General features: G+C 37.1%; 1 protein-coding gene across 3 annotated transcripts in view; it reads right to left on the bottom strand.

The window, feature by feature from the left end:
- Nucleotides 1-16,778, bottom strand: part of MLIP (muscular LMNA interacting protein) — a 252,167-nt gene that overhangs the window by 79,761 nt on the left and 155,628 nt on the right. For all 3 annotated transcript variants that reach the window (XM_040473782.1, XM_040473783.1, XM_040473785.1), the window contains exons 6-8: nucleotides 7,634-7,699; nucleotides 7,467-7,550; nucleotides 7,290-7,349 (exon numbers count right to left, since the gene is read on the bottom strand). In XM_040473782.1, coding sequence (XP_040329716.1) covers nucleotides 7,290-7,349; nucleotides 7,467-7,550; nucleotides 7,634-7,699 — 210 coding nt within the window. The remainder of the gene's footprint in view (nucleotides 1-7,289; nucleotides 7,350-7,466; nucleotides 7,551-7,633; nucleotides 7,700-16,778) is intronic.

Below are 16,778 nucleotides of genomic sequence, written 5' to 3'. Positions count from 1 at the left end.
CTGTGTGTATCTTAATTAAAAATGGATGGAAGGGGGGCGCCTGGGTGGCGCAGTCGGTTAAGCGTCCGACTTCAGCCAGGTCACGGTCTCGCGGTCCGTGAGTTCGAGCCCCGCGTCAGGCTCTGGGCTGATGGCTCAGAGCCTGGAGCCTGTTTCCGATTCTGTGTCTCCCTCTCTCTCTGCCCCTCCCCCGTTCATGCTCTGTCTCTGTCCCATAAATAAATAAAAACGTTGAAAAAAAAATGGATGGAAGGCAAAAGTGCTATAGTATTTTCCTAACTTTAAACAAAGATATTATAAGCTTTAAAATTAATAGGAAAATAAACACAATTATTACCTTTGAAAATTTATGTGTAACTAAGAAAAGTAACAAAAATGTAAGGAAAATAGTCAAAAAATTTAAAAAATTCAAATTAGTAAATGTCAAATATCAGAAGGAAAGCGGGAAAGTTAAAAAAAAAAAAAATTAAGCTCCCAGGTAAATAGACTTTTGGATTGAACAAACGTGAAATCCAGAAATAAGTCGTTCTGAAAATAATAAGATGAAAGGGGACAAGAAGATTTTTAACTAGTAGAAAATAGTAAAAAATAAGGACAAAAGTAATAGAAAATGGTGACAAAAGCTATATCTAAGAAAACATGAATTTATATTATATATATATATATATATATATATACACATACACACCTACCAGGGGTCACCATTTTCTTACTGGATTAAGAAGAACAACCTCAAATTCAAAAGGATTATATATGCTGGTAAAGGTAATAAAATCAAAAGGACAAGAATGAACACCAACACATAAGCAACAGCAATGTAGCTTCAGAATATACAAGTCAAACCTAATAAACATTACTCCAGCTTTCTCTTTGTCTTCCTCTTGGCAGAAGTTACCACGATTACATTCTCTTCAGTACTGTCCTCTTATAGCTTCCATGTTACCACACTGTTCTGATTTTCCTCTTACAACAATGGACATTTCTTTTCATTGTTCCCTATTGGCTCCCTGCCACCTCCTTCATTGGACCTGCCGTGTTTTGCTCCTTGGAGCTCTCTGCGTAGGGCTCTTGCAACATTGATGTGCACATCATCCTCAGCTCCCTCCTAGCTCCAGACACAAAGTTTAAGTCTCTCCAATACACATTTCAAACTCAGAATGTCCAAAATGAATATAACCCTCTTCCCTCCATCTCACTATGCCTTCCACATAGTCGTCTATGCTCAAGGCAGAGACCTGGAGCCCATCCACGATTCTTGTCTCATTGACCACTCACATCCAAACCCACAGCAAGTCTAAAATGTCTCTCACAAACCCACATGCTTCTCTCTAGCTCTCCTGGGCCCACACCATCCAGGCCGTCCTCACTGACAGCCCTCGAACCTCAGTGGCCTACTCACAGTAGCCATCATGATCATTTCCATATGGCCTCATATTATTCCCCCATGTTTTTATATCTTCCCATTTTCCTGGAAATCCAAACTTCACACCATGACAAAACAAGCATACCTTGTTTTATTGTGCTTTACTTCATTGTTCTTTGTAGATATTGTGTGCTTCACAAATTGAAGGTCTGTGGCAGCTCTGTGAACCCCAAGTCTATCAGCACCATTTTCCAACATTTGCTAGTTTGCGTCTCTGTGCCACATATTGGTAACTCTTGCAATACTTCAGACTTTTTCATTATGATTATATTTGCTATGGCAATCTGTGATCGGTAATCTTCGGTATCACTATTATATTTGTTTTGGGGTGCCACGAACAACGCCCATTTAAGATGACAAACTTAATCTATAAATGTTGAGTGTGTTCTGACCGCTCCACCAACACCCATTCCCCAATACCTCTCCCTCCTCTTGGGCCTCCCTCTTGCCCAAGATGAACATTACTGAAATTAGGCCAACCGAAAACCCTACAATGACCTCTATGTGTTCAGGTGAAAGGGAGAGTTGCACATCTCTCACTTTGAATCAAAGCTAGAAATGATTAAGTTTAGTGAGGAAGGCATGTCAAAAGCCAGGATAGGACAAAAGCTAGACCCCTTGTGCCAAACAGCCAAGGTGTGACTACAAAGGAAAAGTTCTTGAAGGAAGTTAAAAGTGCTGCCCCAGTGAACACATGAGGGATAAGAAAGAGAAACAGCCTTATTGCTGATGTGGAGAAAGAGTTTGAGATCAAACCAGCCATTCACATTCCCTTAAATCATAGCCCAATCCAGAGCAAGGCCCTAACTCTCTTCGATTCTGTGAAGGCTGAGAGAGGTGAGGAAGCTGCAGAAGAAAAGTTGGAAGCCAGCAGAGGTTGGCTCATGACATATAAGGAAAGAAGCCAGCTCCATAACACTAAAGTGCCAGGTGAAGCAGCAGGTGCTGATATAGAAGCTGTGGGTCATGCAGAGGCTCCAGCCGAGTTAATTAATGATGGTGGCCATACCAAATCACAGATTTTCAGAGTAGATAAAACAGCTTCTATTGGAAGAAGGTGCCAGCTAGGACTTTCATAGTTGGAGAGGAGAAGTCAGTGTCCGCCTTCAAAGCTTCCAAGGACAGTCCGACTCTTCTGTTAGGGGCCAATGCAGCTGGTGATTTTAAACTGAAGACTATGCTCATGGATGATTCTGAAAATTCTAGGAATAATTCTTGAGAAGTAAATTAGGCTCAATTTACTTTGGCTGTGCTCTATAAATAGAACAACAAGGCCTGGATGATAGCACATCTGTTTATAACATGACTTACTGCACATTTTAAGCCCACTATTGAGACCCACTGCTCAGGAAGAAAGATTCCTTTCAAAATATCACTACTCATTGACAAAGTACTTGGTCACCCAAGAGCTTTGATGAAGATGTTCAACAAGATGAATGCTGTTGTCATGACTGCTAATATAACATCCATTCTTTAGGTCATGGGTCAAGGAGTAATGTTGACTTTGAAGTCTTATGTCATTTGTAACAATATGGATGGACCTAGAGGGTATTATGCTAAGTGAAATAAATGAGACAAAGACAAATACCATATGATTTCATTCATATGTGGAATTTAAAAAACAAATGAACAAACAAACAAAAGCAGTAAAAGACTTTTAAATACAGAGAACAAACTGATGGTTGCCAGAGGGGAGGGGGAAGAGGGAAGGGCAGAATGGGTTAAGGGGCGTGGGAGATACAGGCTTCCAGTTATAGAATGAATAAATCACCGGAAGAAAAGATACAGCACAGGAAATACAGTCAGAGGTACCATAACAGCACTGTATGATGACAGATAGTAGCTACTCTTGTGGTCACAGAGCATAATATATAGAATTGTCAAATCATGATGTTGTAACCCAAGATTAATGTAATATTATGTATCACCTCTGTTGCAGGTTTTTTTTAAGCGGGGGGGACAAGAAAATTTTCCGGAAAGGATTCACCATTCTTGGTATCTTTAAGAATATCCGTGACTCATGGGAAGAGACGAGACTATCAACATTCACAAGAGTTTGGAAGAAGTGGATTCCAACCCTCATAGATGACTTTGAGGGGTTCAAGACTTCCGTGGAGGAAGTAAGTGCAGATGTGGTAGAAACAGCAAGAGAACTAGAATTAGAAGTTGAGCCTGAAGATGTGACTGAAATGCTGCCAGCTCATGATGAAACCTGAGTGGATAAGGAGTTACTTCCTATGGATGAGCAAAGAAAGCAGTTTCTTGAAATGGAATCTACTACTGGTGAAGATGCCAGGAACATTGTTGAAATGAGAATTAAGGAATTAGAATAGGACCTAAACTTAGTTGATAAAGCAGTAGCAGGGCTTGACAGGATTGACTCCAATGTCAAAATAATTTCCACTATGGGGACAATGCTGTCAAACAACATCACATGCCACAGAGAAATCATTCCTGAAATGTAGACTTAATGGATGTGCCACACTTCACTATTAATTTATTTTACTTTATTTTACTTTAAATGGTTATTTTTTAAATTTATTTTCAGAGAGAGAGGAAGAGTGCTGGTGGGGAGGAGCAGAGAAAGAGGAGAGAGAGAATCCCAAGCAGGCTCTATGCTCAGCCCAGAGCCTGACACGGGGCTCAATCTCATGAACCACGAGATCATGACCTGACCTGATATCAGAAGTCAGATGTTTAACTGACTGAGCCGCCCAGACACCCCAACTCACTATCATTTTACATTAATAAATTGCCACAGCCACCAAAGCCTTCAGCAACCACCAACCTGATCAGTCAGTAGCCATCAACATCAAAGCAAGATCCTCCACCAGCAAAAAGAAGTGACTGCAGACGTGGTACAAATAACAAGAGAATGAGCATTAAAAGTGGAGCCTGAAGATGTGCCTGAATTGCTGCGATCTTATGATCAAACTTGAACAGATGAAGAGCTGCTTCTTATGGATGAGCACAGAAAGTGGTTTCTTGAGATGGAATCTACTCCTGGTGAAGATGCCGGGAAGACTGTTGAAATGACAACAAAGGATTTAGAGTGTGACCTACACTTAGTTGATAAAGCTGTGGCAGGATTTGAGAGGACTGACTCTCATTTTGAAAGAAATTCTACCATGGGTAAAATGCTATCAAACGGCATCACACGCTACAGAGAAATCATTCGTGAAAGCAGAGTCTGTTGATGCAGCAAACTTCATTGTTGTCCTATTTTGAGAAATTGTCACAGCCGCCCCAGCCTTCAGCAACCACCACCCTGATCAGTCAGCCACCATGAACATCAAGGCGAGACCCTTACCCACAAAAAGATTATGACACACTGAAAGTTCAAAGGATGGTTAGCATTTTTAGCAATAAAGTATTCTTAATTAAGATAGGTACATTGTTTTTTAGACATAATGTTCTTGCATGCTTAGTAGACTATGGTATAGTATGAACATAAATTTTGTATGCATTGGGGAACTAAAAAATTGATTTGATTCACTTTACTGTAATATTCCCTTTATCACAGTGGTCCAGAGTTGAACCAGCAATATCTCCAAGGTGTGCGTTAACTATCACTATCCCTCGCCCACCCTTCTCATCTGACACACTTCATCCCTGGCTCACTATACTGAAGCCATGCTGGCCTTCACCTTCATGCACACGAAGTTCCTTCCTGTCTCAGGAAATGTGCACATGCTTTACACCTCTGCTTGAGGGCTAATCTCCCTGATCTTTCTATGGAGGATGCTTTCATTTTTGCTGTCAGCTTGAAGTCCACTTTCTGATCACTATAGCCAAAGTATCCCCCTTAGGTTCCCTTTAGGTTACTTTGTCTTGCTCTCCATTATCTCCCTAATGCCTCACGGCACCAGGCCCACAGAAGGCACTTAATAAATACTTGTTAGAATGAAATAGTTATCTTAAATTTAGTTACCTAGAATAATTATTTTTAATACCATGAGCATTAAATGTTTGTAAAATAAATCAATAATATATATTATTATTCACATATTACCACTTAAGTCTTATTTTTATTATAAAATATAAAATACTTTTTTCCTTTTTTAAAAAAATGTTTATTTTGGAGACAGAGAGAGAGAAAGAGAGAGAGGGAGCACATGCAGGGGAGGGGCAGAGACAAAGGGAGGCAGAGAATCAATGCACATTCAGTGCTGTCAGTGCAGAGACTGACGCAGGGCTCAAACTCATGAACCATGAGATCATCACCTGAGTTGAAATCCAGAGTCAGATGCTTAACCAACTGAGCCACCCAGGTGCCCCTAAAGTACTTTTTATATGTCTAACAAATGGAATAAAAAATATATTTTAAAATTTATATAGTCTCTGGCAAATCAATGTTTCATATTTTTAGATTAAATGATTTAAAGAATACACAATGAAATAGATAAATACAAAACCACAATTCTCCATTTATAGGTACTCCCCACTAAAATATAATTTCTTAATATTGATGATTATTGGTTACTGAGTTTCTAAGTCATTATTAATGGATAATTGTCTATGATACTCTAATTAAAAATTACTCTTTTAGTTATAAGCAATTCTGTATATTTATTTTTTTAAGTTTATTTATTTATTTTGAGAGAGAGAGAGAGCACAAGCAGGGAAGGGGCAGAGAGAGAGAGGGAGAGGGAGAACCCCAACAGGCTTCATGCTGTCAGCACAGAGCCAGACACGGGGCTTGAACTCATGAATTGTGAGATCATGACCTGAGCCAAAACCAAGTCAGATGCTTAACTCACTGAGCCACCCAGGCACCCCAGCAATTCTGTACATTTAAAACCTGTTTTGGGGGTGCCTGGGTGGCTCAGTCAATTTAGTGTCCAACTTTGGCTCAGGTCATGATCTCGCTGTCCATGGGTTCAAGCCCTGCATCAGGCTCTGTGCTGACAGCTTAGCGCCTAGAGCCTGCTTCATATTCTGTGTCTCCCTCTCTCTCTGCCCCTCCTTCATTCGTTTTTTTTAAGAAATAAAACCTGCTTTGTATACACAATGTACAAGTTTTAAGAGGAACATGAAAAAAGCATTAATACTAATTCCAAGAGTAAAAATAAGGCTGACAAAAAAGAAAAAAAAATCCTGGCAATTATAAAGAAAAAAAAAAAAAAACAGCCATTTTGAAAATTTGATGAGTAGATCTGTATTAAGCATCCAGAACATAGTAATTTGGGGAAATGTAGTCTTTTATTCCAACAATTGAAAATGGCTACATTACAACAAGGAAATAATTAAATACTCAATTACAACAATTAATGACTTAGTAGTATCCTAACCATCTAAAGCATCCAGGTTTCTGTCCCTCTGAGTCAAAGAACAATGAATAAACTTAGTCAACGAAAAGAAAAAAAAAATTCCAGGAATAACAACTGTGTCAAAAGTTCTTAGCCTGATGTAACTTCAGTCTACTTCCTTTTTCACTTCTGTAATTCTAAGTGATAATCAATTACTAACTACTGAAAATATGGTATGAGATAAGAATAAGCCACAAATTCTATATGCTGTTCTTAAGATGCTTTCTAAAATGCCAGCAAAAAGGACATAGTCTAATACATTGACTTTCAACCTGTCTTGAACTTAAGCCATAGTTAGAAATAAATTTACTTTACAACCCTGTACATACATACTTCTATACGTCCACGTAAACAAATTGAAACATATGTAAATAATACCCACTCACTACTTGGAACAGAGTCTGGTATTTTACATTCTTACTGTTCTTTTTTTAAAACGCTGGTTGACATTCAACTAAATTAACTTCCCAATTCACTATGGAGCCTCAACCTGCAGTTTAAAACTACTGATCTGCTAACTCTTAAGTTTCAGTAAATTATATTAAATATATACATACTTTCATTGTGTCAGAAACCAACAATGTCTGTGAGGAACTTGAAGGAGAATCAGAAGAATTCTGGAAAAAAAGAAAAAAAAAAAAAGGACAAGCCTATGATACATCTCACTCAAAAAGAGGAAAATGAAGAGAAGCAAAGCAAATGTTTGAATTGCACATTCTAGTCTAAGGCATTACCATAGACAAGGAATCCTGTAAGACCTTATCAATGGTAGCACAGAGCTCTTCAGTTTGCTGTCTGAGCTGTGCAGGGAAACAAAACTGGAAGAATTGAAACCAGTACTGAGTTAGCAATGAGTTTCGGGATCTTTGTTTCAAAAGCATGGGTAGTCTGAAGTCATTACCTCCAGAGGCGGGTCTAATGTGTTGTCCTTGAAGACACTTTCAGTCTTGGCTGGCTCATCGAGTGCCTAGTGATAAATGAAATAGTTCTCATGTGAGGCTTTTAGTCAAATACAGAAGTAGAAGAAAAGTATCTTCAAAGAAAGCCCTGTAGTTCTCAACATCTCAAAAAAGAAAAAAAATATGTTTGAATCATTTGATGAGCTATTATTTGGCATGGAAGCATTTTCCATATTTGTCTAGTTTCTCCAATGTAATTAGTATCTCCAATATAAGTTGCTGAAATAAAGAAAGGTGGCTGAGATTTTAAACATACAAACTTAAACTTGGACATCTTGTATATGCAAATGAGCCTTGTCCCCTTCAAAGAAGTCACCTTGGGAAGCCACACACAGAAACAATGATGTAGCCGTTTCTTATTATATTATAAAAACTGTCTGAGGAAATGCTTCAGAGCCAGTTTACAAAAAACATGCACACACAAGAAGAAAACACCTGTCTCATTTCTAAAAAAATTTAAATGTTTATTTTTGAGAGGAAGACAGAGCATGAGCAGGGGAGGGGCAGAGAGAGAGGGAGACACAGGATGCAAAGGAGGCTCCAGGCTCTGAGCTGTCAGCACAGAGCCCGACGCGGGACTTGAACTCACAAACTGTGAGATCATGACCTGAGCTGAAGTTGGATGCTCAACAGACTGAGTCATCCAGATGCCCCAAACCTGCCTCATTTTTAATAATTTATATCCAAAAACTCTTGGTTACTTTATTCACCAGATTTGGACTCAAATGACACTCAAACCTCTTTTGAAACATACTTTTTTATTTATTGTGATGTACTTCAGATATATAAATGGAGAAAATAAGATGGCCCTCTGTATAGTGTACCTACTCCATTGAGAATGAGAAGTAAAGCATTACAAAATATTAGAGGCCAGTATATATTTACTGGTTATTCGTGTTTTCTTTTATATATTTGCTCATTGTTCTGCTGGGTGGTCTGATTTTTATTCATTTGTTGGAAAATGTGATATAATCTGCATGCAAAATATTTGTCAATTAGATGTCATGTAAACATCTTCAAAGTCTTGGCTCCCCTTTTCATGAGTGTCATGATGTCTTTTGTCAACACATGTAAGTTTTCATTGCAGTGTGGTCAAGTTTTCATCATTTTCCTTTGTGGTTGGTGTTTCCTTTCAGAAACTCCTTCCTAACCTAATAAGTCACTCCCTCCCTTGGGCAAGAGTCTTAAAAGTAGGGGTGTTAGATATGTGTTCTAAACCCTTCATGCCACAGTGGGGAGGTGGGGGTTCTCTCCCAATTTCATGGAGCTATGACAGGATTAGAGTTTTTAAGGAGAGTGTGTTTCAGCCTTCTTTCTTTCTTTATTTATTTTTACCTGTTTTGATAGTGTCATTCATCCAGTGTGTTGGAGTCACTCACAGAATCGCTGGACTTCTCTCAGAGAAAGTGCTCCATGTATAGCTAGCTGTATATTGGGTGTGTCTGTGGGAGGAGGGAAGTTCAGAAGTCTCCTAGGTCACCATCTTGGCCCCACACCTTTATCATTTCTCATATTTATTTGCATCTACCTACTTTTAAAAAAAATCAATTTCTCCAGAGAATGATCAGTTCCTACTCACTTAGACTAAATTTTAGCCTTGAATTTCTTTGGCATACTCATATCCCATTTCAGTAATATCTGTTCACATCTTTACTGTTTCCTTCCTTCTATCGTTTTTGGGTTTATCCTGATTTTCCTCATTGTATTCCTTTTGTTTCATATCACAAGTTAAAATATGTAGTGTGATCATTGCCATTCATTCTCAATACATCTTTAAATATTACTGTTAAGATTGCTTAGATTCATGGGTTATTTAAAAGTAGTTTTCCCTTTTAATTTTTAAAAATATGAGGATTTTTTTCCAATTTCAGAATTATCTACAATTTAGTTATGTTATGGCCGAGGAATTTGTTCATAATAGTAAGTTGCTGTGAAGTTTGGGATTTATGGCATAAGACATAGTGTTTGTAAATATTTCATTTATATTTAAGAAAATATCTATTTTCCAGAGGTTGTCTGTGGGATTCTGTGTGTGTGTGTGTGTGTGTGTGTGTGTGTGTGTGTGTGTGTGATTGAAATTATTCATTGTTCTGTTGAAATTATCTCTAGTTTTACTGGGTTTTCTACATACTTATTCTATCAGTAACTGAAGGTGTCATCATCAAATCTCAGGGAATTATAATGGGTCCGTTAATTTCTCCCTGTGATACCAGCAATTTTTGCTCAACATAGTTTGAAGCCATTTTATTAGCTACATTCATAATTAGAAGTATTCTTCCCTCATGAATTAAATATTTACCATTACGAAGTGACCCTCTATCTCCCCAGTAATGCTTGATGTCTTAATATCTATTTTGCCTGATACAACCAAATGCTTTAATTAGCATTTTACTAGTTTATCAGTTTTTGCCTCTTTATTTTCAACATCCTGCATTCGAACATTAAAAATCAGTGGTTTATAAAAAGCAGATGTCTAGAATTCATTTTTTGATTCAGTCTCATCTCCATTGTTTTTTAATTAAAGAGGTTAACGTTTCTTTTATTACAATTATTTACACATTTAAATGTTTCCAACATATCTGTTTTATTTTTGTTTCACTTTTTCTATTTCATTTTTATTCAATTTTTGAATGTTTTAACTGATTAAATTTTGGGGGTTTTTACTTACTCATTTTTCCCTCCACCAATTTGGACATTGTGGCAGACACTGTTAGGTGTTCACCAAGTACTTTGATTTTTTTCGTACACAGAAATACATTTCCTTGGTCTCAAGAGTTTAGGTATGAGCTTGTAACTAATCCTTGCTAAATAAATGTGAGTAGAAGTCATATATAACCTCTGTTAAGGTTGCATCTACCTACTTACCTCTGGCACAAGGCGGCTAGAAACAGATATGGGTTCTCTCTTTTCACCTTCAGATAACTAAGATGCAAGATGGAAGCAGGTTACATCTCCGAATCACTCAATTACTGAGGCTTATGTGAGAGAGCCAAAATGAACTCTACCAAACTGTGACGTGGGAAGGAAATAAGCAATGATTGTGCTAAGCCACTGAAATATCAGGGTCTGCCCACTGTGGCAGTGAGTATGGCTTACATTAAAACTAATACAAATATTATAGACTGGTTTTTACAAATTAATCTTGGAAAGTTTTCCATTCGTCCTAAGGTCTAAACCAAGCAATACAAAATCTAGATTTAATTCACGTACTATATAAGAATACATGTAGTCTTCACCCCCTACCCTGGTTTTTATGTTCCAATTGCCTTAAATACATTTAATTATGCTACAAACATATCATCATGTTAAAATTTTTGCTTTAAATAGTTATAGGTATTTCAAAGGAATTTTTGAAAATTGTGGTTACCCACATATTTATTATTTCCCATGCTCTGCATTCCTTCCTGCAGTTCTGAGTTTCTATTCAACATTATTTGTCTTCAGCTTGGCAAACTTCCTTCAGCATACTTTGTCATACAAATCTGTATGATTTATTAATAAATTTTACTTATAAAATTTATTTAATTTATAAAATTTTCTTAGTTTTCTTTTAGTTGAAAATGTCTTCATTTTGTCTTCATTCTTGAAGGCATTTTCCCTGGCTACACAATTTAGTTTTCTTTTTCTCTCTCAGCATTTAAAGGTGTCATTCTGTTGTCTTCTGGCCTCCACTGTTTCTTAGGAGAAGTTAGCCATCATTGTATTGTTCTTCCTCTGTATGTAATGCATTATTTTCCCCTAATTGCTTCCAAGATCTCCTCTTTATATTTAATTTGTAGAAGTTGAATTGTGATATGCTCAGTCATGGTTTTCTTTGAATCAAACACTTTGGAGACTATCTGAGCTTCTTAAAACTATACATTTATATCTTTTACTAGATTTGGACAGATTTTGATTATTAGTTATTCAAATATTTTCTCTGCTCCATTCTCTCTCCCATCTCCCTCTGAGACTCTAATTACATTTCGATACCATCCTACAGGTCATTGGAACTCTTTTCATTTACTTAATTGTGTTCCCTTTTTATTCAGATCAGATCATTTCTAGCAATTTATCTTCAGGTTCACCAACACATCTGCTTCTCCAGTTTTATCTTAAAACAATCCAGGGAATTTTCTATTTCCAATATTTCCTTTTTCTTTTTTCTGTTTATTTCTTTATTTTGAGAGAGAGAGAGAGCAAGCAGGAGAGGAGCAGAGAGAGAGAGAGAGAGAGAGAGAGAATCTCAATCAGGCTCCACACTGCCAGTGCAGAACCCGACTCAGGGCTTGAACTCACGAACTGTGAGATCGTGACCTGAACTGAAACCAAGAGCTAGCTGGACGTTTAAACAACTGAGCCACCCAGTTGCCTCATCAATATTTCATCTTTCAATCTCAGAATTTCCATTTGAGTATATTTTATAGTTTCTAGTTTTGGAAAGTCCTATATAATTCATTATTAACATACTTTCCTTTATACCCTTGAGAATAGCTTGAAAATCCTTGCTAGCTAACTGCAACGCCTGGAACATCTTTGGGTCAATCTTTGTGACTTATACTTTCTCTGTGAGTATAGTTTACATTATCCTGTTCCTTTGTATGTCCAGAGATTAGAAATGTTTGTAGCCTAGCTACCTTGAATGACATGTTATAAAGACTCCAAATTCTATTATGGTCCCCTGAAGAGTCTTTTTGTCACTCTTGCTTAGTTTTAGCAGATGGTTAATTTGGCTCCAAATTCTGCCTTCCTGCTGGTGGGCAGCAGCTAGAATCTCCATTCAGGTAATTTATCCTTACCTCGACTTAGCTGGGCTTAACGGGCACATGTGTAACTCAGTGGTCATCCACGGGTATGGGCAGAGTTTACATGCAACATATGGGGCTTCTTTTCTGTGACTCATTCTTTTCCTGGCTTCTCCCCTCACTTTTTAGCTCCTGTGTAACCTTATGTTGTCTTCTCTGATTCCTCATTTGGTAAGTCTGCTGGTTTCTTGCTGAGTTTTAGTTGCTCCATGGTAGAGCTTCCCTTAGGTGCAAAACTCATAAAATCTCAAAAAACATTCAATTCCATTATGTCTTTACAAGCATGGACTCTACTGCAGTTTCTACTGATCACTTGGTCCAGTACTTTTAAACAATTTTATTTTTTTTATTTTGCCCACAGTTTATCATTGTTATCCACAAGAGTAGGTCCAATTCAAGCTACTCTTCAATTTCTATAAGCATCATGAGATAAACTAATTTTAATTTTTCAGCACAAATTTTCCTTATTAGCAGAGATTATGTAAATTCAAATCTCAAACCCACTTCTGGGTAGGCTTGGGGTTAAAGATTCCTTTTTCCTACACTGAGTCCAGATGATATAAGAATATTTGCTTGTCATTTCCCTTTGCAATTTTCTTCTTATCCACCTTGTAATTTAGAGGGTAACCCTTCAAAGATCTTGGCTTTATGACAAGGAGGCAATTCCAGTCCTCATATCACTTAGCTCCAAATCTTTCTCTCCCTTCACTGAGTTCATAGTAAAACGCAATCCCTACAGTTAGTGAGCATGATACTGGCAGAATAACCAAACATTCTGAATTTCAGCTTGCTTTTGGTATTCGACCCATGAGGATTTCCCCTAATTTTTGTGAATTCAGCGTTATATTTGGGATGAACCACATACAACTGTTGTATTCAACTGAAAATTATAGGCTGCCCTGTCCTCTTCTTTAGATTTACTTCTTTTCCTCACTTTTTCATTATCAGTCGATATATCCATTTCCTGACCAGAAAGTGTCACATCAGCTGTGGAACCATGGAATCTAAGGCTCAGCAGAATCAATTTTTCCTCTTCTAACAGAGCCAGTGATATAACAGACCCAGAACTATTAATCTTCACCAACAAGAACCATGTCCACATGCTAGTTGTCTTTTTGGCCTAGGATATACCTCCTAAGAATTCAGAAAAGTTACTTCTAAAAATAAGAATTTATCATCTTCTTATTTCAATAACTCACAAAGCAAAATATTGTCTGGAACTTTTTTTGCAAACTTTACTACTCTGCATTAAATAACAAAATATAAAACATTGTCTATGATAACTTAATAGAAACATGTGAGATTGCCTCTTTCTTATCATAAGAATTTCTATTTCGCTTTCCTCCTTTGTCCCCTAAACTTACTAGTCATGAGCAATGAATAGCAGGAACAGAAAATTCTATAAAGATAACTCCTAGCTGGTGTTCAGATAGTTTAATTTTTCCCTGACACAGCGTTACAATCATCTATTTACCCTGTCAGTGAGTAAGGAGGAAGGGTCCCAACCTTACTGTTATAGGGATGGCCAAATACCTGACCTCTACCACTGGGCAGATGGAATCAACAACAGTTTATTAGTCACATGTACTCACAGCCCAGGGGAAGGGAATGCTGCACAGCACGCTCAGCCACATGAGGGTTGTACTCAGGAACAAAGTATATAACTAGGGGGAAGCAGGCTTTGTAGTATAAGAGGGTGACATACATGTCCCCTGGTTTACAGAAGGCTGTGACTGGCTTGTCTGAATCAGCAGGAACTTCACCTGGTCAGCTTGATAAGGAGGGTTAGGGGACCTTATCTGTGGGTGGAAAGTGGGAGGGGAACTTGCAATTAGGCTACTTGAGGCCCCTCTTTCACTATATGTCAAGACGGCACATAAGATGGGGTCTTAATTTTAAACTTCATGTCACACATGGCTTCTAATTATAATGATAATTATGGAGAAGAAAAAAGTCTGAAATTAAGGACAAGGACTAAAAACAAACTCCTCAGGAGAGAAGCTTGACCTAGCCCTTCCTCCCCTTTCCAGCCATGCCTTCTACCTACTCCTCACTTGCATGCTGTCCTTCAATCACAAAAAACCACTGGAGTCCTTTGACCTTCTAACTTCATGTTACTAACTCCACCTAGATTGTCCTTCCTTCACTCCCAGCTCACTTAGAAAACTCCTATGCATCCTAAAGATCCTAATCAAATTCTCTTATGATGTATTTTTGGACTTCATACCAGGAAAAGTCTGTCATTTCCTCCTCGGGCACCATATCATTTCTGACATACTCTAAGCATTTAATTGCATAATTACTTTTCAACAGTATCTATACCCAACTCAACCATTTGTCTCCATCACAGTCAGAAAAATATGGTATTTATCATTGCAGCCCCAGGTTACAGCCAATGAAATGTAATCAATAAAGATTTTAGGATGAATTGAAAGGGTAAACTAACAACTGAATGGAATGAAATGAATAAATGAATCATGCAAATAATACGATTTTAATCCTCAGCAACATGCTCTAGAGAAATGGCTTAAACTATTTGAATATTTTAAATAACAAATACATTAGTTTTTTTTTCCTGCATTTCAGTTAAATTTGTTACCATCAAAGATCTGAGCATATGATCCTTGTTAGTGTAATGAGCAGGTATTTTTCTAGCCAAAATCAAATAAGGTTAACATCTTAGTTACTCTGTGAGAACTTACAGTAGGCAAACACAACTTTCAATAGGCTATTTAAAATATTGAAATTTACTCAAAAAATGAAAAAACTACTCAGAGCCCTTGGAAAATCAAGAAAGATAACTGTATTAGGTGAATAATGGTGCAACTTTGAAATAGAGCAATACTCAGACTGCATTAAAATTTGGATGAAAGGTTATTTCGAGTTTAAATAGCTTAGAAGTTTACTAAAATTGATTTTTTTTTAAATTGATGAGTAGTTATTTGTCAAATGTATCATCTTGATTCACTCCTTCTAGCAGCCACAAAGAGTAGGGTTTTTTTCTCTGTAATACAAAATATATTTTAATAAAAATATATTAAATCTCCATTAAAAAGAACTGTAACCATAAATTGCTTTTTGACACCTTAGCCAGCAGGAGTGTATTGATGGGTTTTTTTTAGATTTATTAATTTGAATAAAGTTGTGTCAGAACATTCTCCATTAAAATATTTTTATTAAAAACATATATTTTCTGCCAGATTGGACTACGACCAAGTGAGACATAAATGGCACATGCTTTGAATTCTATTTGTAAAGATTCTTAACTAATGTAAGTTATCAGTAATATTGTCATTAAAAGTCATTATATTTTGTGCAGAATAACCAACCGTGGGGCCCTGTTTTCAAAATGAGAGCTAGTAAATCGCATTTTTGGTAGAAAATAGTTTCTGAGCTCAGCACTACATTACAACTAAGAGCCAAGGACTGTGACCAAGCACTGTAAATCAAAGTTCTTATGGGAATTTATGCCAATAAACTATCATGGGTGTTTCTCACCTGAAAGGAGATCTCTGATGGAACTGTAAGCACTCTTAAGTCAGAGATATTTAATCAGTCTAACCTCCGCTCTGGAAGTAGGATTAAGTTCTAAAAATCTGAAGACAGAATGAATCAGTTGTACTCTAAATGAAGTTAGAAAGTAAACTACTTCTAAAGGGAGAATAATCGAACAGGGCTCATAAACTTTTTGTGATGCCTAAACTATCTAATTAGTTTGGATTTCAAAGATTTCATGGGCTGGTGACTCTGTTTTAGTCATGATCAAATTAACCACCCCCAAAATGATTCATGCTAAACCTAAGCACTCCTATACTTTGTTAATCTGACCAGCTATGTATTTGGTAGAATAAATCCTCTGAAGACTACAAAAGCCTTGTTTGATTTTCAATCATTAGTACAAAACCATTTGTAGGATTAGAGATAGTCTCAGGAAAATAAATCTCACTTTGATTATATAGTTGGAGATTCAGATCTGAATAGCATTCAGATCTGAAGAAAAAGGGGAAATGTACACTGTAAGCCGAAAGGGCTTTCTATTTATATTTAAAAGCACAGCTTCTTTAAAGATATAGAGATATTTATCATTACATTATTTTCATGAGTGGTGTAAAAGCTTCAACAATTGAGGAAATCTACTTGGCTTTTATAATCCCAAAATCTTTGAAGGGTTGACTGTCCATCCCTACCAGACAGAAGGAAGGGAGTTTGTGCAAACCATTACAGCCTTTTAAAAACCCATTCACCTACGGGTGCCTGGGTGGCGCAGTCGGTTAAGCGTCCGACTTCAGCCAGGTCACGATCT

This window comes from Herpailurus yagouaroundi, unplaced genomic scaffold (genome assembly GCF_014898765.1).
Source record: "Herpailurus yagouaroundi ecotype Mexico unplaced genomic scaffold, PumYag 139, whole genome shotgun sequence".
In the NCBI taxonomy this organism is placed as follows: domain Eukaryota; kingdom Metazoa; phylum Chordata; class Mammalia; order Carnivora; family Felidae; genus Herpailurus; species Herpailurus yagouaroundi.
Note: the sequence above shows the minus strand (reverse complement) of the source record. Positions and strands in the feature narration are given on the sequence as shown.